General features: G+C 42.2%; 2 protein-coding genes across 2 annotated transcripts in view; one reads left to right on the forward strand and one right to left on the reverse strand.

Moving 5' to 3' along the window:
- The window catches only part of LOC109889864 (glutamate dehydrogenase, mitochondrial), a 38807-nt gene extending 21573 nt beyond the window's left edge, over positions 1-17234 (forward strand). The window contains exons 4-13 of the mRNA XM_020481638.2: positions 525-588; positions 1409-1503; positions 3141-3320; positions 5019-5156; positions 5407-5544; positions 5754-5834; positions 6418-6541; positions 14198-14289; positions 14929-14991; positions 15822-17234. Of these exons, the coding sequence (XP_020337227.1) occupies positions 525-588; positions 1409-1503; positions 3141-3320; positions 5019-5156; positions 5407-5544; positions 5754-5834; positions 6418-6541; positions 14198-14289; positions 14929-14991; positions 15822-15941 (1095 nt within the window). The 3' untranslated portion in view covers positions 15942-17234. The remainder of the gene's footprint in view (positions 1-524; positions 589-1408; positions 1504-3140; positions 3321-5018; positions 5157-5406; positions 5545-5753; positions 5835-6417; positions 6542-14197; positions 14290-14928; positions 14992-15821) is intronic.
- Positions 17235-17902: 668 nt separating this feature from the next.
- LOC109888772 (uncharacterized) lies at positions 17903-21022 on the reverse strand. Its single transcript, XM_020479944.2, has 3 exons — positions 20822-21022; positions 18825-19085; positions 17903-18582 (listed from the first exon to the last, which is right to left on the reverse strand). Exons 1-3 carry the CDS (start codon positions 20889-20891, stop codon positions 18521-18523), a joined length of 393 nt encoding a protein of 130 aa, XP_020335533.1. The 5' UTR covers positions 20892-21022; the 3' UTR covers positions 17903-18520.
- Between the last annotated feature and the right edge of the window lie 912 nt (positions 21023-21934).

A 21934-nucleotide genomic window follows, 5' to 3' on the forward strand; every position in this document is an offset into this window, starting at 1 on the left:
CACACCATTCCTGAAAGTCCCATTGTGTTCAATAGAGCTGTGCACAGGAAGCTGTTAGTCGGTGGGCTCTCCCTCCACTTCCTGTAGCCAGCCCAGCGCTGACCTGCCCTGTGTTGTTATTAAGTACTGGCAGCTCTGCTCTGGGGGAGAACTGCTGAGCCATCAGCTGGTAAACATCATGACGGGGACATTTACCCCTTATCCATCTGCTTGGCTGCTGGCTCTGAAAGAGCAGGAGGTTTTTTTTTGTCCCTTGATCCTCCTGAGCCAAACTTATAGTCCTTGAACCAGGTGGATGAGTGTTTCACCTTCAGTTTTCATTCAATAAAGTCAAGTAATCCAGCTTTGACATTAGTATTAAACTACCTGAAGCTGATGTTGCATCTCAATATTTGCGAATCCTATTCTATCACAAAGCAGGATGTTTTTGTGCTGTTAAAGAGCACAATTGGTTATTTGGTCTGACTTTACTGCCAGTGAAATATTCAATGCCATTTATCATACTGTTATTTCTCTGCCTGCAGGACAATGAACTGGAGAAAATCACCAGAAGATTCACCATTGAGCTGGCCAAAAAGGGTTTTATTGGTGAGTCGTGTCTGTGATCAGGGGAACACTGAAGGCTGGTGGTGAAAATGTCTGGCGGTAATGTGTATGTCCGCATGAATACATGGTCCCCTGTAGTGGGGGAGGGGAGGGGGGTTTCATGAGCACACGGCGCAGCACAAACATAAATAACCATGATGAGAGAGGAGTTAAACAGAAGGCTTGACGAAGGGGAAACTGTACACCAGAAAAAAATCTAAGACGGAAAAAAATACACCAAATATTTTTGAGGGATGTCAGAATTAAATAAGCAGTTCACATTAACTTCACGTTCTTTGTAACAGTGACCTATCATTCCCAAGGACTTCTGTTTGTTTCAAGAGTTATTTTAGGATGATGCTTTCAAAGTATAAAGTACCCGTGACCTGACTTCAGGCTTTCGTAGGGGGTTTCTAGCCTGACAAGTCCAGCGTTTAAAAAGGCAAGAATGGCACTCTTTATGTCTCTGTTATTCAAAGCTGTAAATGACGTCCACATGATCACTAAATCAGGAATTTCAGAGGAAGCCAGTTATTAAAAGGCATTCCTTCCATAGTGGGATGAGGGGACTGTTTATATAGCGACATGTCTTGGTTACACGTCATGTGACTAGACTACCTACAGTACACTGCAATAGCTTCAAAGTGGGCCATGAGTGCCTCTATCTAAATACAGTATTACTGTTTCACACCAACATATTTAGATGGGTCTACATGCGTTTCAGTATGAGTTTGTTGTTGGTGTATTGTTTGTTTCTTCTTTACTGAAGGCATTTTTTGTTATCCTAGAAGTTCACTTTAACCTCTCTTCTTTCCCCTGTCAGGACCTGGCATTGATGTCCCTGCCCCTGATATGAGCACTGGAGAGAGGGAAATGTCCTGGATTGCTGACACCTATGCCAACACCATGGGCCACCATGTACGTGTTCCCCTTATGAACTCACTGCCCTGTCGTGGAAATTTCCTGTATTACCAAATCATGAGAGCAAACCACACACAAGTCAGAGTTATCATAAAGTCCATCTTTAATTATTTGAGCTCCATCACAACCCTGTGACTCTCAGATCAATTCAGTGTCTATAAATTTATTATCTGAGAGTGCTTACATATTTGCAACTGAGATCCTTTATAGCAAAGACACACAGCCAGACAGCATTGGCTATAAATTATCGTCCAGTTTGGTCTCCTAAACGATGCTCTTATCTCGTTCTTGGTACAAAATAGTACCAAGACATTATCTCATCCAATGGTATATATCAATTGTCATTTTAGACACTCGCATCCCAAATACAACCCATCCTGGACAAGCTCACAGAGAGGAGAGTGAGCCTCTAGGTCAAGATAAGGGCAACCTCAGAGGGAACATAGAATGGTTCCAGACACTGCCATCCTCCTCTCCCCGATGGGAAAAGTAGGGAGTGACTGGCACGGATATTGTGGAGCCAAGAGATAATTGGTTCCCCCTCAATCATCCCTTCACATGGTTTAAAAGATACGTTTACACATGACACATTCACAGATAAGACTAACCAGACCTCTCTCCTCTCTGGGCCCAAGTAACCTTCCCACAAGCATGCTATAAAATGAATAAAACATCTTATTTATAAATGTTACCTAAAGAATTCTGATTCTGCCACGACAGCCCTCTCCCACAATAGACATGGTGTTTCCCCCAGCACTTCCTATCAACTAAGCTAAACAGCTTTGAACAATTATCGTAAACCACTTAAATGAAGGAAAATGTAATATAGATAACTTTCTCAGCTCTTCCTCTGCTTGGTATATTTTATCACCAAGAAATATGTTCATGTCTTATCAACCTTATAACCAAGCAACTATGTTACATGACCACAAAGCAAAACGGTTGTACAGTAGCTAGTGGTCAAGTGATAAGTTGTCATTATTCTGTGTGTACACTAGCCATCCTTATTGACTTTGCTGAGTAAATATTTCCTGTATGTCACTTTTTTGTTTTTGTTCCTTTATCCCTTTTGATGATTTGAGTTTTTACACAAATGTCTGCTGGCCTTTTATATGACCCTTATTTTCCTGTCCTTAGGATATTGTTCCAAGTCTACTGAAAGACAAAGCTCTAGATTCCATTAAGTTTAACTGTCTCTTGCTGTATGACGCTTATATGTTTTGTTGATTGCCAGGGAGGCGGTCAGGGAGCACTACAAAAATAAAGCATTTCAACTTTACACTAGAACTTCTACCCTATAGCCTAGTCATAGAAGTTGGCCTCAGTCTAAAATCAGAACTACAGAGACGTGCTCTTGTCCTGTCTAGGATGAAAACTTATCACAGTTTGAGGACAACGCTGTGTCCATGTCCATGTGGCCTTATCTTTATCTTATCTTTATCTTATCTTATCTTTATCCCTCGGATGATTTGGTCTCTGGAACATCACAAAATGTGTCGATCACCATCCGGTGTGCCTCTTACAAGTTTGCAAAACTACTAAAAATAAAATGGCTGTCTGCTCCTTTTATTGGCTTATGTGAACTTGCTAACTCCACCACTAACTATCCACATGTTCCTCTCCTCTGTGTCCAGGACATCAACGCTCATGCCTGTGTGACTGGTAAGCCCATCAGCCAGGGTGGCATCCACGGAAGGATCTCGGCCACCGGGCGAGGAGTGTTCCACGGCATTGAGAACTTCATCAACGAGGCGGCCTACATGAGCCAGCTGGGCCTGAGCCCTGGCTTCACCGACAAGACCTTTGTCATTCAGGTACACAGACACAGCATTTATTGATTAGGAATGGCATTTGATTTACTTTCATCAGGTCTCAAAGCACTTTACAGTGTATGGGGTGGCATTATAGTAAAAGGTACAGTACCAGTCAAAAGTTTGGACACACTTACTCATTCAAGGGGTTTTCTTTATTTTAACTATTTTCTACATTGTAGAATATTAGTGAAGACATAAAAACTATGAAATTACACATCTAATCATGTAGTAACTAAAGTGTTAAACAAATCAAAATATACATTTTAGATTCATTAAAGTAGCCACCCTTTGCCTTGACAGCTTTGCACACTCTTGGCATTCTCTCAACTAGCTTCACCTGGAATGCTTTTACAATGCTCTTGAAGGAGTTCCCATATATGCTGAGCACTTGTTGGCTGCTTTCCCTTCACTCTGCAGTCCAACTCATTCCAAACCATCTCGATTGGGTTGAAGTCGGGCGATTGTGGAGGCCAGGTCATCTGATGCAGCACTCCATCACTCTCATTCTTGGTCAAATATCCCTTACACATCCTGGAGGTGTGTTTTGGGTCATTGTCCTGTTGAAAAACAAATGATAGTTCCACTAGGCGCAAACCAGATGGGATGGCGTATCGCTGCAGAATGTGTGACTTACCTCCTCCATGCGTCATGGTGGGAAACATACATGCAGAGATTATCTGTTCACCTACTCTGCGTCTCACAAAGACATGGCGGTTGGAAGCAAAAATCTTGTTTGTACTCATCAGACCAAAGGACAGATTTCCACTGGTCTAATGTCCATCGCTCGTGTTTCTTGGCTCAAGCAAGTCTCTTTTTCGTATTGGTTTCTTTAGTAGTGGTTTCTTTGCAGCAATTTCGACCATGAAGGCCTGATTCACAAAGTCTCCTCTGAACAGTTGATGTTGAGATGTCTGTTACTTAAACTCTGTGAAGCAGTTTTTGGGCTGCAATTTCTGAGGCTGGTAACTCTAATGAATGCATCCTTTGCAGCTGAGGTAACTCTAGGTCTTAATTTCCTGTGGCGGTCCTCATGAGAGCCAGATTCATCATAGCGCTTGATGGTTTTTGCAACTGCATTTGAAAGTTTCTTCAAAGTTCTTGACATTTTCCAAATAGACTGACCTTCATGTCTTGAAGTAATGATGGACTGTTGTTTCTCTTTGCTTATTTGAGCTGTTCTTGCCATAATGTGGACTTGGTCTTTTACCAAATAGGGCAATCTTCTGTATTCCACCCCTACCTTGTCACAACACAACTGATTGGCTCAAATGCATTAAGAAGGGAAAAATATTATCATTCTTTTTGGTTAGAGGTAGCAACATGAGAGACTACTCTAAAGGATGGCAGCCATGCTGTTGGTATAATCACAGAATAGCAGACATAGCTTGTTAAATGTTGATGTATAGAGGACTGTCCTCCCTCCTACAGTAGAACACTTTGTTACAGCTAATTACAAGCTGTACTGATTGGAGGCTGCACCATGTGTTATCAATATCAGAAGTGATCCATAAACCCACTGGACCAGAAGACACTACATTACACTCATTAACAAGAACGTAAACATAAATGTGCATTTGGTACATACAAGCGGAACAGGCTTAACAATATGTGACTTACAAGGCACTCGGGCTAAAAACGGCTCCAACCAATGTTCTTATTTTATTCTGAAACATGTCATTCTTCCTTTTCTTCTCCCAGGGTTTTGGTAACGTTGGCATGCACTCCATGCGTTACCTACACCGTTTCGGGGCCAAGTGTGTTGGTGTTGGAGAGATGGATGGGAACATCTGGAACCCCAATGGCATCGACCCCAAGGAGCTGGAGGACTACAAGCTGGTTAGTACACAACTCATAGCTACAGTCACTAACCTACAAGTTGATCTCTCTCTGGCTGTTTCATGCCAATGTGGAAAGCACGGTCTAAGGGTGCCACCTAGGGGACGTACAGTCTTCCTACACCCAAAGTCCTCCACAGCCGTACAGCCAAGTTGGCAAACCATTTGAGGTGCATGACCAAGGATATACTTTGGTCCTGTAACTGTCTACTGTATGTCTCATTCTCTTTCTCTCTCGTTCTTCTCACCAGCAAAACGGCACCATCGTGGGCTTCCCCAACTCCACACCATACGAAGGCAGCATCCTGGAGGCCGACTGTGACATCCTGATCCCGGCCGCCAGCGAGAAGCAACTGACCAGGAATAACGCCCACAAAATCAAGGCCAAGGTCAAAGTTAAACAATCATGTCCAGACCAGCAGTAACTCTTATTACACACTGAGTAACGTGCAGTAAATCCACATTAATGCAGGCTAAAGTTATATAAAATGTACCCAATCATCACTGACCTCTATTGAACCTCACTAACAGTAGAAAGGTGTTTGTGGAAAGCTGAATTCGGTATGTAAAGTGTATTTAAATTGTCTTGTTTTTCCAGATCATTGCTGAAGGAGCCAATGGACCCACCACCCCTGACGCTGATAAGATCTTCCTGGAGAGGAATATCATGGTGATTCCGGTGAGAGGCTGTATGCAGATTTCAGATTGCATATTCATATTTTCTAAGTTTTTGCAACTTGTAACAGGTTCCATTAGATTGTGTTGGTCCTGGAAACCTAGATATTTTTAGGGCCGTTTTCACAGACCCAGATCTAAACATTTTGGCCTAGAAGTAGGCCAGGGCCCGTATCCACAAAGCATCTTGGTGTCGGAGTGCTGATCTTAGATCTGTCCATACAATTGCATTCTTATTCATTATGAACTTAAAAGCAAAAGTGATCCTAAATCAGCACTCCTACTCAGACGCTTTGTGGCTACGGGCCCAGATTCTGACTTGTTAAGTCTACAGTGAAGACCAGGATTTCCTGAACATTGATTAGTTGGATTGTATACCTCTGGTCTCCAGAGTCTGACTCTATTTATTTGAATGGAGATTAATCATATTTTAAACTATTGTTTAGAAGCAATTTTATGCAGATAGTTGCTTAATCTGTCTCTGTGTAACTTACTCTTTGACTTCGCAGCTCTTGATTGCCTGTATGTTACAGCATAGCTGTAATGTTAGTGTTTGCAAACTAGCCCACCATCTCTTGTTTATTCAGGACATGTACCTGAATGCTGGTGGAGTGACTGTCTCCTACTTTGAGTGGCTGAAGAACCTGAACCATGTCAGCTACGGTAGACTGACCTTCAAGTATGAGAGGGACTCCAACTACCACCTGCTCAGTAAGTCTGACACCTCCCAAACCGTAGGGATGCACTCACCCCTGCTAGTTCAGCCTACTCTCTGTTATGCCACATAAAGATGGATTTTGTTTATCTTGTATTATGCTAAAGATGTATTTATCACTGTAGTTCGTGTTGAAAGCCTTAATTACATTCATTACTGGGAATGAGGACTATTTGACATTTCAGAAACCATTGGCTGCTTAACCACAATGTTTTTTTATTTTACGGCTGTGGCTTGCAGTATGTTGCACATTGAATATTTTTTTGACTGCAGAGTACACACACACTTATGTTCCCATACGACAAACTCAATGTTGCTCACAACAAAGGGAAGCAAAAAGCAGTGCAACAATGTTGCCTTTTCAAGTGTACCAAAAAGACATCAAGGTTTTCTAGAATCGCTGAGTTACTCAACCAGCACAGAGTGTATTGAGCTTTCCTCGTACTCTTGAGGAAGACTGTAGTCATCGGTGACAGCAGTGGCTACAGGCAGAACATCACTACCAGTTTCCATCGACTTCTCTGCCCGATTGTAGCGGGTGAAGTATGGTTTCAACATGTTGACATGATACAGCCGGGTTTTGTTCCTGCACACTGGTGACCCCAGAATGGGCAACAAAACCAGGACTTAGTCACCCACGTCTAAAGTGCAGTCTTGGGCCTTCTGATCATACCAGACTTTCATTTTAGTTTGCGCCTTCTCCAGATTCTCACTAACAAACTCACAGTCGTGGTGTAATCTGTATAAAAAAATGCTAATGTGCTCCAACAGATTTATTTTTAAAGTGTCGCCCTGCATCTCACTCACTCAGCAAACTCAAAGGACCTTTGACATGATGTCCAAACAAGTTCATTCAGACTAAAATTGAGAGATTCCTCGACAGCATCCCATGCTCTACACAGCACGAGAGACCCCTTCACCCCAATTTTTTTTCAAACTCATAGCAGTAAGCTCTCAACAAAGACTGAAATCTCTCAAGAGCATGTTGATATTCTAGGTGGTAGGCACTAGAGGGGCATTGGATTACACCCAACTGTTGTAGCACTTGCTGGAAGACCTTTGACTTGAAATTCATTCCTTGGCCCGACTGCACTACCTGCGGAAGTCCAAACATTGACAATATTTTCACCAGGGCACAGTGAAACAGTACTGGGAGCTGTGATTTTCCTCAGTGGAATGGCCTTAGAGAAACGATTGGCAGCACACATTATGGTTAAGAGAAACTACTTACCAGTCTTGGCTTTGGGCAAAGGACCAACACAGTCCACCAGAACCCTGCTGTCAAAAGCAGCAATAGGCTGTAAAGTTGCAACCAGTACAGATTGGTTCTGTTTACCCGTCCACTGGCAAACATAATAGGATTTACAGTAAGACACGACATCCTGTTTCAGACCAGGCCAATAGAAGTTACGCAAGATATGGTCATACGTCTTGTTGACATGCCATACTATCATCATGAGGTAATCTCAGTATCACTTGTCGAAGTGCAACTGGAACGACAATTTGAGATACACTGGGCCATTCGTCCTGCCCAGAAGTGGCCCAAGAACACCATTTCCACATTAGAACACCATCTCTGTCAAATAACCCCTCTGGTGTTTGATGAAACAGCAGGTAGAGGGAAATATCTTTACTCTGTTCAGCAATCAGCTGCTTCCTAGACGTCAAAGTGTTAACTGTAGGAACCCTATCTTCCTTCAGTGGTTCAAAGGAGAGGTCAACTCCAGTTTATTGAAATCAGGATCACCAATCTTAGACAGATCGCCCATGGTGGGATCTATTGGCACACGCTGGGAACACTCTACGGTACTTTTCTGATAACCCATCAGGTTACTCTACTGAGTTCCTTACAAACGACAGGATTTGTCACAACCTTCCCTCCATCCAAATCGTTTCCCAAAATGAATGAGACCCCCTTCACCGGTAGGTTAGGCCTCACTCAAACGACATCGGAAACAGAAATAAGATCAGACTTGAGTTCCGCATTATACAAAGAACTTCCATGCAACCCATCTTCACGCTTTGTACTAACACAGTGGTTCCCTAACTTTTTATAGTCCCGCACCCCTTCAAACATTCAACCTCCAGCTGCGTAGCCCCTCTAGTACCAGGGTCAGCTCACTCTCAAATGTAGTTTTTTGCCATCATTGTAAGCCTGCCACACACACACACTAGGCAATACATTTATTAAACATAAGAATGAGTGAGTGTTTGTCACATCCCAGCTTGTGGGAAGTGACAAAGAGCTCTTATAGGACCAGGGTACAAATAATAATCAATAATTTTGCTCTTTATTTAGCCATCTTACGTATAAAACCTTACTTGTTCATTAAATTGTGAATAACTCAACATAGGTTAATGAGAAGGGTGTGCTTGAAAGGATGCACATAACTCTGCAATGTTGGGTTGTATTGGAGAGAGTCTCTTAACTATTTTTCCATACAGTCTGTGCCTGTATTTAGTTTTCATGCTAGTGAGGGCTGAGAATCCACTCTCACATAGGTATGTGGTTGCAAAGGGCATCAGGGTCTTAACAGCACGATTTGCCAAGGCAGGATACTCGGGGCGCAGCCCAATCCAGAAATATGTCAGTGGCTTCTGATTTAAATTAAATTTAAAACCGCTTGTTGCAATTTCAATTAGGCTCTCTTTTTCAGATATCGGTAAGTGGACTGGAGGCAGGGCATGAAAGGGATAACGAATCCAGTTGTTTGTGTCGCCAGTTTCGGGAAAGTACCTGCGTAATTGCACACCCAGCTCACTCCGGTATTTCGCTATATCACGTTTGACATTGTCCGTAAGCTTGAGTTCATTTGCAAACAAAAATCATACAATGATGGAAAGACCTGTGTGGTGTCCTTGTTAATGCAGACAGAGAAGAGCTCCAACTTAATCATAGCCTCAATTTTGTCCCGCACATTGAGTATAGTTGCGGAGAGTCCCTGTAATCCTAGATTCAGATCATTCAGGTGAGAAAAAACATCACCCAGATAGGCCAGTCGTGTGAGAAACCCGTTATCATGCAAGCGGTCAGACAATTGAAAATTAGGGTCAGTAAAGAGAACTTTAAGTTTGTCTCTCAATAAAAATAAAAATAAACGTTTAAATACTTGAAAACCAGTGCACTTCTGTATGTTGTAAAATCATGGTCACTGCCCATATCATTGCATAGTGCAGAAAATACACAAGTTCAGGGCCTTGTTTTAACAAAGTTAACCATTTTCACTGTAGTGTCCAAAACATCTTTCAAGCTGTCAGGCATTCCCTTGGCAGCAAGAGCCTCTCAGTGGATGCTGCAGTGTACCCAAGTGGCGTTGGGAGCAACTGCTATGTCTCACTGTCATGGCGTTTGCACCATCAGTACAGATACCAACACATCTTCACCGCCTCAGTCCATTTGAGGTCACAAAGCTGTCCAGTACTTAAAAAATATCCTCTCCTGTTATCCTGGTTTGCAGAAGAGGATGTCTCCCTTAATTGACCCCCCCATAAACGTAATGGACATATACCAGGAGCTGTGCCAGTCTGTTGACTCATCCAGCTGTAATGCATAGAATTCACTGGCTTGTAAGTATGCGAAGTAGTAATTGTTTCAAAACATCTCGTACCATGTCACTGATGCGTGGTGAAACAGTGCAGATGTAATACTGCTTGTAGTAGCAGTATTACCAGTACAGCTGGTATGTGTCTCTTTGGATGGGGGGCTTGCTTTTATTAACAATTTATCAATTTTCGAGGAAACGGAATGAGCAGCATCCATGTTTGGCTAAATACATTTTTGGGCGGCCGTTAGTGGAATTCCCGTGAGAGAGTAATGGTTAATGTGATTGGATGTTAATTGTTTGACTAGGCAACATGTATTTGACGTTGTTATTTCAATGAAGACTGGATGGTTTAATTATATTTTTGGCAGTGAAATGAGGCTACTCAGGCGAGAGAGAAAAATATCACCCAAATGTATAGCCCCGTTGGAAAATCTAAATAGACAGTTTGAAAATGTGTATCACATATATATTTGCCGTACACCTGACAGCATTGCACGTACCCCACCCCAGTTTGGGAATAGCCGTACTAACATACTGTAACCAGTTTCTGAAGTGTCAGACAAAGGCAAAACACCCTGCATAATGAAGGATTGGGCCACCCTAGTGTGTCGCAGTATCTTCCCCCGGCTGTTTAAAAGTATCGCCACTCTGCAGAGACACGAACCCATCTGAAACCGAGTTCATGCACATCTGATCCCAAATCGTGTTTAGGAGATACACCATTCCCAACCAGAGACTTAATGGGCTGGAGGACTCCCACAAGAAGAAACTGCTTTTTCTCTGTCTCAAATTTCTGTTTCAACTTAGGCCACTGAGAGACAATGTGTCCTTTCTCACGGCAATGAATGACAAACTGGTGGATATGAAAAACCTGTTTTCTGCCGATCCTTATCTTTGGCCACTGTAAAAAAGGACTGAAACCTCCTCAGTAGCAGGTGACTTATCTGGATAGCTTTTTGTGTAGGAATTACTACTGGGTGCTTTGTTTGAAGGTAGTTTTATGTGTCAACACAAACTCATCTGCAAGAACTTCGGCTTTCTCCAGATATCCTTGTGCTCATAAATGTAGCTTGCAACCCTTTCATGAAGGCAATTTTTGAATTGCTCGAAGTGTTGTCTTTCATCATTTACAGAACTGTTGTCTGTATGCCTCTGGGACCTACTCTTAAGCCCAAAGGATAGCAGCATTAACAGTATCATCATCTGAACTCTTGTCAAGCGATAAAGTGGCGTACACTTTGAGCCTTTCCCACAAGGACACTTTGGAAGAGCAGTGACCAAATATCTCGGTATAGTAGTCTGCTCAAATAGAGTAAAATATATATCCACCTCTTTTTTGTTAAAAGGCGGTACCGGCCAGCTGTTCTGACCAAGATCAAACTCTGTTGAGGGTGCCAGATGGCCTGACTGGATTCAGAGTGCTTCCAGGTCCATCTCTCTTAATCGAATGTCATGTTCAGGTTCTTGATGTTTGGCTGCACGCTCATCTTGTCTTTCCCTGTGCTCAAACTCTAATTCCTGTTGTTCCAACTCAGCCTTTAGTTCTAACTCTCACAGTTGTACATTTTACAGGACTCACCCCACTACCCCTAACGCCCTTTTCATTAGCCTCTCTGGAGGAATTCCTCCTCCACCAAAACAGTACACAACTCCTTGACTACTGCTTTTGGATCGCCAGATGCCACTTTGACGTCATAATGCTTTGCATTGATGAGCAGATTCTCCTTTGTACATTTATCTAGCATCTCCCATGTAGGATATTCTACATTCTTCCAACTTAAAGTCCATGGCTCTTTTTTTTAAATGATCCTGTGTGTGTATATATGCAACGTTCAAAATGATTCCACCAATCTTATAACCCCTCAGGGTGTACTGAATTTTGAACATAAATATCTGGGCACAGCAGAGCTTCAAAGTAGTTGATTAGAGCCACTACCATACTCATGAGAAACAAGATCCCGGACGAGCCCCCATTTTGTTACGTTCCCATACGACAAACTCCGTGTCACACACAACAAAGGGAAATAACAAAGAAAAACATCGCTGAAAAACAAAACTTAAAACAGGTGGGTTTTAGGAGGGGTTCTCAAAGACACTCATGGGGCTGTCCCAGACAGTTGACTAGGAACAAGTCTGGGTCCTAAAAGACACCCAACATGAATGCCATCTAAATTTGCCCAAGAAAAGGCTAATCAAAATAAAAACCTAAACCAACTTAGGGAGCTAAAAGCAAGTGGAGCAAACCGAAAGGGGAGAACTCTCGGAAGAAGAGTGGTCAATCACTTCCAACATCTCTCATGCCCTCTCTCTCTCGAACTAACTGGAGCAATGGGCCAGCCACTATTTAATATCACCTGAGCTAGCACAGGTGAAACGCCTACCGACGAATGAGATGGACAAGCCAGCACAGTTGTAACATACTTACTAACGAGGTGACCCTAATAGGTGTGCCCCATGGGAAAAAACAAAACCTGTAAAACACAGACACAGGACCGGATTTAATGCAGGGGTTTACCGAGGCTGAAGCCCCTGGGCCCAGATCCGTGGGGGGCCCAGATCCGTGGGGGGCCCAAAGAGGCAGCAAACAAAGTAAAAAAATAATAAAAAATTAAACACATACTGTATATATTAGATATGTAGTATATATTTGTACTTGTACTTTTTGCTGCAACCATCAACCACAGGAGGATTCAGGAGCCCGCTCTCAATGAGTGTAGACAGCCTGCTGCCTGTGCTAATTGTCAGATAGGGGAGGTAGAGGGCCCATGTAGGTAACTGGGGGCTCCTGCCTTGATTGGGTAACTGATTAATGCAAAAACAACTGCATAATCAATAAATCTAACTGTTCAATTGTGTTAGTCAGGGGCTGGGCACAAGAGGCAAAAACATCACGTTTTTACATTTTTATCCAACCACACGAGTCCGCTCTCAATCTTGAAAATACACCAGAGCATCATTTTGCCACAGAGGATCAATTGTTTCTAAAAAAGTTAAGTGGATTAAATTTGATCAAACTCATACAGGTAACTGCCAAAATAAAGGAAGCGCCAACAAAGTGTCTTGAAAGGGCTTTGGGCCACCACGAGCTGCCAGAACAGCTTCAATGCGCCTTGGCATAGGTTCTACAAGTGGACCTAAACCATGCCAGGAAAATGCACCCCACACACCATAACACAGACTTTGTATCCTTAATTTACTCAAGGGTTTCCTTTTATTCTGCCAGTTACCGGTTGCCTATGTTCGGAAGGCTGCAATTTGGGCAGCATGTGCGCCAGTTATATATGTTGTGGCCATAAACATATAATCCATAGAAGGGTTTTGGAACCTCTAACCCTGGCAATACGACTGTTTAACTCATGGGTACACTAGCAATGGCTGACTTGAATGAGAATTGCCATCTATGGATTATATTTATACTGTCTGGTTAGTTGCGGCTGTCTGTTTGCCTTTTGCAAATTTCAGACACAGACTGACTGACTGACTGGACTGGACTGGACAGTACAGGGCACAACCCCTCTGTGCCTGGAGATATACAACATTATTGGCAGTCACATGCAGTTTCCAGGAAGAGGTGGTTGCTGATTGTCTGCAGGCCATGTCTGACACTCTCACTCACCCTCTCTCTCTTTCCCGTCTATCAGCAGCATCAGTCAATGAGGCAGTCTCACATTGTGCACATGCATTTACACACAAAAGCCCTTTATAACATTGAGTCACTCATGATGAGTGGATTAGCATTGGATCTCTATCTGGCTGGTCATCTTGCATTCAATTATGTCATCCAATGTGTTTTCAGTACATTGCTGGGGTTATGCTTGTGACCGAATGGGAGGTTTTCTGAATATTTCAGAAGCTGAATCCATTCCCCAGTCCCATGAGTGGCAAGATTGGGTAATGTTGGAGACATGGTAGAGGGCTCAGAATAGATACAGCTGTGCGTTGCCAATCCCCAAAATGTTGGCAAAAAGTGAAAATGTATACCAGATTATTAATGCAAGTGAACAAACTAATCTAAATTTAGTTCACTTTATTGTTCAGTGAGGATTCATATAGACTAATACATGTAATCTATTCATATACATATGAACTGTCTGTGTTCACCCTCAGTGTCCGTCCAGGAGAGTCTGGAGAGGAAGTTTGGGAAGCATGGGGGAGCAATCCCAGTGGTCCCTACCTCTGAGTTCCAGGCCAGGATCGCTGTGAGTACAACCCTTTTCCCCGTATTCTTTCAATGCCCCTAAGATACAGTATTATAGACATTCAACAGCAGCTGTTGATTTTGTTCCATTTTAATTGTTTGTCTCAGTATTCACAAACACACACTCTTGTTGTCCAGGAGTTTTTTGCTAAAATAAATGTGTGCTTCATAGGAAAATAACTCTTGTCTTTACACCTGTTCACCTAATGTGAACTCCATTGAACGCATGAACCTTGTATGGGACACCAGTAAACAATGCAACCTGATCCTGATGACAGACTATCCCCTGAGGGGATTTATCCTGGGAAAAACTGCTCCCTCCCTGATGCCACAGTCAAACAGACTCCTTTAGGACAGACTTGTAAAATCAGATACATCCTCTGCTTGCTGTTTTCCCCAGCCACCATTTTGTACATTAGTCTCAAAGATTCAAACACATTACCTTACTGTTGATAAATGAGGCTCACTGAATGACAGACTGGAGATAAATGCTTTGGTCCTGCAGTTTCATTATAACCAAGTTCAGAGAGATTCCAACGTTGAGCTGCGTTTCTCTAGAGATGAGTAATGGTTTAGTTTAGTAGGCTAGCTGTGCGCTCTGAGCCTTATTTTCATTGTATTTTCTTTTGTTTGGTTCCAGGGCGCTTCAGAGAAGGACATTGTGCACTCAGGACTGGCCTACACCATGGAGAGGTCTGCCAGGGTAAGAGGCTGATTGCTTAAACATGGTTATCTGTGCTAAGCTATTCCTCACAGGTCCAGAGGTTTTGTTGAAAGGAAATGCTGTCTTAATCCTACTTGATGTCCTGAGGCATCTTATTAGAGGTAATGAAGTCTTGAAAGTTGAAGGCATCAAGTTCCATTTTCTGTTTTATACATCTCATTACTCAAACAGCATTAAGCAGTGAAAGGCAATATGAGCCCTCTCGCCACCATTTTATTTTCCCAATGCCAGCTCATAAAAGGAATCCCTCTTGAATATGCGTACACACACACACACACACCCTCTCACTGGTTTGCTGTGCGTGCGAGCAGAGCCTATGGGTAACTGGAGAAGCCAGGGCTTTGTTAGTCTCATTCGTTAAGCCCCAGCTCTGACACCAGAGAGAGCATGAGGATTCAGGCCATGACCTGCTCCTAATCACACGGACCACCCTCTACCATTAACACACCATATAGCCAACAAACACTGATGACTTTAATGTCACGTCTGACTGAGGATACAGTAACTGCATAATACAGGGTTTCCTGTACCGCATCCCAGGAAATGTAATACTCTGTGCAGACATACTGCCTGACAGTCTGCTGGTTTATTACTTTGTTATATTTCCCTGGGGGTTATTTCTATACAATTACACACAGATGCTTTATTATCCTGTGGAAATGGATCACTCCATTGAAAATGGAACAATAGAGGTGTATTGCTGTATGTAACAAATGGCGAAGGGAGGGGCAAGTAATGAGTACTTGGAAGGGAAAGGGAGATTTTATATATTTGAGTTGATGTTCTTTGTTTTCTGTTCCCCTTTTTAGCAAATCATGCGCACAGCTAACAAGTACAACCTGGGCCTCGACCTGAGGACGGCAGCGTACGTCAACGCCATCGAGAAGGTCTTCAAGGTGTACAACGAGGCTGGTCTTACCTTCACATAGGTGGCACCTCTACAGCCTCTGTCCATCCGAGCAGACCCAGGGCCCCGCCTCTCCCAGCCTTTATCTTTATATAACGTTCACGCGTTTACATTTTACACATGACCGTTAGCTTTACTCTTTGCATATGTATTTCAAGCAAATCAATACACATTATTTTTCATTCTCGTATTATCAAGAGACCACATGTTCTAGCTTGCTTTGAATCCGCTGTTATGAAACTACTGTGCCTATGGTTATTTTTTTTTGCCTGTAGTCATTCCATCGATTGAATTGCTGTTACTATATTTATTATGCCAGGTAACACCAAAAACTCTGGTCTGCAGCTTTTACGGGCTAGTTCTTTTCTGAATTAGTGCTGTGCTTGTTCAGTGTCTGTTACGGACATACTGTTACTTCACTGACAGAGTTGAAGAAGTTGGTTAACAGAATGTAGAGCAGAGACACACGTAAAGCCTTAATTTCTCCTGTGTTGAAGTGGAGTAGGTTAATAATTTTTTTCTGTAGCAGAATGTTTTTTTCTATTTAAGGTCAGTCCACTTACAGTATAAAGCAGTGTCTACACTTCAGGGTGATAACATGTGTTAGTAAGCAGATTTATTATGTTACTCTGTTGACATGACACTAAAAGGATCAATTCCAGAAGATTGTTCTTTGTTGTTACTGGTGTTTGCTTGGGCAGCCACAGTTTGAGTGTCTTTCTCTGCGTTTTTGCCTTTGTTTAATTCTTTGTCTCGCCTCAGAACTTGATCAAGGCCGGTGTGGTTTTTTGTGCTGAATCCTTAGGGCTAATGGAATGGGAGAATGTGGGAACAACATTTTTCTTTTTCTTTATATCAGCCTTTGACTGCTTCGGGATTCTATGTAACATCATTTGTATAGCCTTTTCATTGAAGAATTCATTAAACTACAAAACGATTGATTGTGTTGATTCAAACCAAACTATGATTGCCTATGGGGTATGTACAAGATTTTTTCCATGGAAGCAAATCCTGTTTATTTTGTATATCAACAGCTAGTTATTGGCTGCATAATCCCCACTGTACCTATTTCATCCAACACTACAACCTCTACGGGATGGGTGTTCCGATACCGGGACGGTTGTTGTTAACGTGCGCTAATGTGACTATAATGACGTAAGTAACAGCCAACTTTCCAGGACATAGACTTGTCTTATATGGGCAGAAAGTTGAAATCCTTGTTAATCTTACTGAAGTGTCTAATTTACTGTAGCTATTGCAGTGAAAAATGCCATGCTATTGTTTGAGAGTGCACAATAAACGTTTATCTCGGCAACTGGTTTGATACATTCACCTCTGAAGGTAGATAATGTACTTACATTCAGTAATCTGGCTCTGATTTGTCATCCTGAGGGTCCCAGAGATAAAATGTAGCATAGTATTGTTTGATAAAAATCTATTTTTATATTAAAATGTAGGAACTGCATTCTACAGTTTGAACCCCTGCTGTCTCAGTTTGAAACTTTGCACATACACTGCTGCTATCTGTTGGCCAAAATCTAAATTGGACATAAACTCCTGTGTGATTTTTAATGGCCTTTCTCTTGCATTTCAAAGATGGAAGAAAAAAATGTCTAAACGCATGTTTTGTTTGTATTATCTTTTACCAGATCAAATGTGTTCTCCGACATTCATTTCACATTTCCACAAATGGTATCAAGAATATGCATATCCTTGCTTCAGGTCCTGAGCTACAGTCCGTTAGATTTGCGTATGTCAAAGGGGTCAGTTCCTTGCTCAGACAGGCATTTGAGGCGGCAGGTAGCCTAGTGGTTAGAGCATTGGGCCAGTAAACAAAATGTTTCCAGATCGATTCGCCGAGCTGACAAGGTAAAAATCTGTCGTTCTGCCCCTGAACAAGTTAACCCACCGTTCCCCGGTAGGCCATCATTGTAAATAAGAGTTTGTTCTTAACTGACTTGCCAAGTGAAATAAAGGTAATGAAAAAATAAAATAAAAAAACGTTTTATTTACTTTTCAAATATAATACAAAACATTAACATTACACAATGTATTGTGACAGTATTGGGTTGTCAATAAAAATCATATTCTTCATAGGCAATAACCAGGGGTATGTCAGATTGATTATCAGGTCCTGAGTTAGATTTTGGTATGTCATTTTAGTCCAACATTTTTTGAAAAGTGTCTGATCCTTGCTCATCTGAGCATTCAACAGACTTTTGGGATAAACATTTTTATTTACTTTTCAAATATAATACAAAACATTAACATTACACAATGCATTGTGACCGTATCGAGTTGTCATAATATTCTTCATAGGCTATATCCAGAGGTCAGTTTGATTGATCTGTTACCAGAATAGGCTCATCCCTAGCTCCAGTTCCTCTTATGTCCAATTCAGATCTGAGACATGCATAGACGATGTGTATATCAGACAAAATGCCCCTGGGGAGCAGGGAGATTGCTAGTGAGGAAAATACACACAGGCGAGAGAGGGATAGGACCATTAAGATTACATTGAGAAAAGGAAACGGCTTCAGTCTGACTCAGCCAAAGACACTTCCCAAATGATCGCACTTGGTCCGCGTTGCTGTTGTCCTTCTATTTGCCATTTTTCTCGCCAGATATCTCTCCTGCAATGTCTCCCAGTAGGTCGTTCAGGTCTGAGGGATAGGCAGAATTGATTAGAATTAATGATTAGAATTAATCGTTCGAAATTATACAGATGTTATTTATTCTGGTCTCTAAGCAGCAGCAACACAACAAACAGCAGCAAAGGTTCCATCAGACTTTTTTTTAAAGGCACACCTGAATAGAATACATGAAGTTTCTACTTCATAATACTATGTAATTTGTACTTCACTGTACTATGTAGGGAATTCAACTATAAACACATTAACTTTACCTTGGTCACCTCCTCCGCTACTTGACTCTTTCTCATCCTTGCCAGATAAGAAACTTCCAAAGCCTCCTTCCTCTTTGCCCTTGTTGCCATCCTTTAATCCTCCAATACCGCCGATACCTCCACTAATATCCTTGCTGGACTCCTTCTTCTTTGAATCATCTCCTCCAACCGTGGGCTTCACCTTCTCTTTACCACTGCTTCCCCCACTGGGATCCTTCTTAGAGTCTAACATAGTCTTCACCTTGACTTTGGCAGCTTTAGCTGCAAAACATCACCAAATGCACTGTTTAGAAAACTAACCAGAAACAAATGATGCATGAAACTTAAATGAGACTGTGTTATATTTGCCCCTGACATCACCCTACTAAGTTTTAAAGTTACAAACTGTGTGTGATCATATTTGAAGATTTCAGAGAAAGCAACTGTGTACGACATAAAAAGCAACATATGTGTTTTATTGATTTGGTGCCAGGTGCCAAATTCCTGATTACCGTCTATGGGTGTACTTGTGTATAATGAACTAACAGCATCGTCCAACAACATTCCAAGCCAACATTTCTTAGGCCTACATGTTGTAAACGCCTAGGTGATTACACCGTAACGTAATTAGTTCCATGGATAGCAAAATTGAGCATAAGTGGTTTAGTTTACAACACAACCCTAAAAAACAGGTGCAATATATTGCATTTGCATGTGTCATCGAGTGCTGTGTTTTGGTTAATCAGCACACATTGATGTTAATGCCCTGAGGTACCGTACCAGATACAGTCAAATCTTACATGATTTCTCATCTAATTTGAGTAAATGAGAAGCTGAAAAGCGAGGCTCGGATTGTTTTAAAGCGTGCTGACCTTTACAAAATCAAATTGTATTTGTCACATGCTTCGGAAACAACAGGTGTAACTTAGACTAACTACTTATGGATTATTTTCCAACAATGCAGAGTTAAAGATAAAAAACATAAAAATAGAAAGTGACACGACAAATAAATAACAATAACGATTCAAATAACATGGCTATATACAGAGAGTACCAGGACCGAGTCGATGTGCAGGGGTACTGTACAAACCATTAGGAACACCTTCATAATATTGAGTTGCACACCCTTTTGCCCTCAGCAGACTCTAAAAGGTGTTGAAAGCGTTCCACAGGGATGCTGGCCCATGTTGACTCCAATGCCTCCCACAGTTGTGTCAAGTTGGCTGGATGTCCTTTGGGTGGTGGACCATTCTTAATACACACTGGAAACTGTTGAGCATGAAAAACCCAGCAGCCTGGGTGTTCTTGACACACTCAAACCAGTACGCCTGGCTACCATACCCCGCTCAAAGGCACTTCAATATTTTGCCTTGTTCATTCACCCGCTGAATGGCACACATACACAATCCATGTCTCAATTTTTTTTAAATCATTTTCTAACCTGTCTCCTGCCTTTCATCTACACTGATTGAAGTGGATTTAACAAGTGACATCAATAAGGGATCATAACTTTCACCTGGATTCACCTGGTCAGTCTATGTCATGGAAATAACAGGTGTTGGTAATGTTTTGTACACTCAGTGTATATAGGTCGGGGTAACAAAGAGGCTTGAGGAGTGATGGTTTTAAAAGACAAGGCCAGATCATTATTTACAGCTGAAAGAGGAATTCCACTGAGCTGCTTCAAAGAGAGTTACTGCTTTTTATACACATATCTGAGCACACAGGACAAGGCAGTGGGAAAACAACACACAAAAACAAGTCAGGTCTATCCAAGTAGCAACCGCCCTCAAATGCGACATTTTGTATGACAGAGCCACAACAACAAAAAAGCATATTTCTGCCTTTAATCATTTGCAGCTGCTGCAAGCCTCACTCCAGCTAATGCAAGGTATGACAGTGAAACTGCACAAAAGAACCGTACAGAACAGAAGTAAAACAAAGTCACCCACTTCTTTCCCTCCTCACCCAACCTCATCTGCTCCCCCCTTTACCCCCATCTCCCCCTCAGGACTCACCTGCCGTATCCACTGCCTGGTCGACATATTTGTCCGCTGAGTTGCCCAAAATGCCTTTGAGGAAAGACATGTCTCTGAACAGTAGTCAGTAGTGTCCCTAGAGCAGGTTGTGTCGTGAGAGAATATTTCAAAGTAGTGTGGTGGGGGCAAAGGTGGTCATGGAGTCTTATAGAGGTTGGCACTTTTTGTCCCTGATCCTATGCCTCTCAGGGCTCTGCTGATTGGCCAGAGAGGTCAGGGTGTATCTCAGGATGGTAGGGAGGTGGGCTGGCTAGACTGGTTACACTGGTTTGAGGATCGGATTCTGAATAGGTGATGTACTGTATTTACCTAGTTACCTACATACTGTATGTAAATATACAGTGGGGAGAACAAGTATTTGATACACTGCCGATTTTGCAGGTTTTCCTACTTACAAAGCATGTTAGAGCTCTGTAATTTTTATCATAGGTACACTTCAACTGTGACAGACGGAATCTAAAAAAAAATCCAGAAAATCACATTGTATGATTTTTAAGTAATTAATTTGCATTTTATTGCATGACATAAGTATTTGATCACCTACCAACCAGTAAGAATTCCGGCTCTCACAGACCTGTTAGTTTTTCTTTAAGAAGCCCTCCTGTTCTCCACTCATTACCTGTATTAACTGCACCTGTTTGAACTCATTACCTGTATAAAAGACATCTGTCCACACACTCAATCAAACAGACTCTAACCTCTCCACAATGTCCAAGACCAGAGAGCTGTGTAAGAAAATAAAATTGTAGACCTGCACAAGGCTGGAATGGGCTACAGGACAATAGGAAAGCAGCTTGGTGAGAAGGCAACAACTGTTGGCGCAATTATTAGAAAATGAAAGAAGTTCAAGATGATGGTCAATCACCCTCGGTCTGGGCCTCCATGCAAGATCTCACCTTGTGGGGCATCAATGATCATGAGGAAGGTGAGGGATCAGCCCAGAACTACACGGCAGGACCTGGTCAATGACCTGAAGAGTGCTGGGACCACAGTCTCAAAGAAAACCATTAGTAACACACTACGCCGTCATGGATTAAAATCCTGCAGCGCACGCAAGGTCCTCCTGCTCAAGCCAGCGCATGTCCAGGCCCG

Source organism: Oncorhynchus kisutch, linkage group LG4 (genome assembly GCF_002021735.2).
Source record: "Oncorhynchus kisutch isolate 150728-3 linkage group LG4, Okis_V2, whole genome shotgun sequence".
Taxonomy (NCBI): domain Eukaryota; kingdom Metazoa; phylum Chordata; class Actinopteri; order Salmoniformes; family Salmonidae; genus Oncorhynchus; species Oncorhynchus kisutch.

Excerpts from the sequence above, each read along its gene's own strand:
- LOC109888772 (XM_020479944.2), bottom strand. The coding sequence starts at position 20,891 with ATGTCTTTCCTCAAAGGCATTTTGGGCAACTCAGCGGACAAATATGTC. Across the intron at positions 19,086-20,821 it reads CCAGGCAGTGGATACGGCAG|CTAAAGCTGCCAAAGTCAAG; the intron begins GTGAGTCCTGAG and ends GATGTTTTGCAG. Across the intron at positions 18,583-18,824 it reads TAGCGGAGGAGGTGACCAAG|ACCTGAACGACCTACTGGGA; the intron begins GTAAAGTTAATG and ends CCTATCCCTCAG.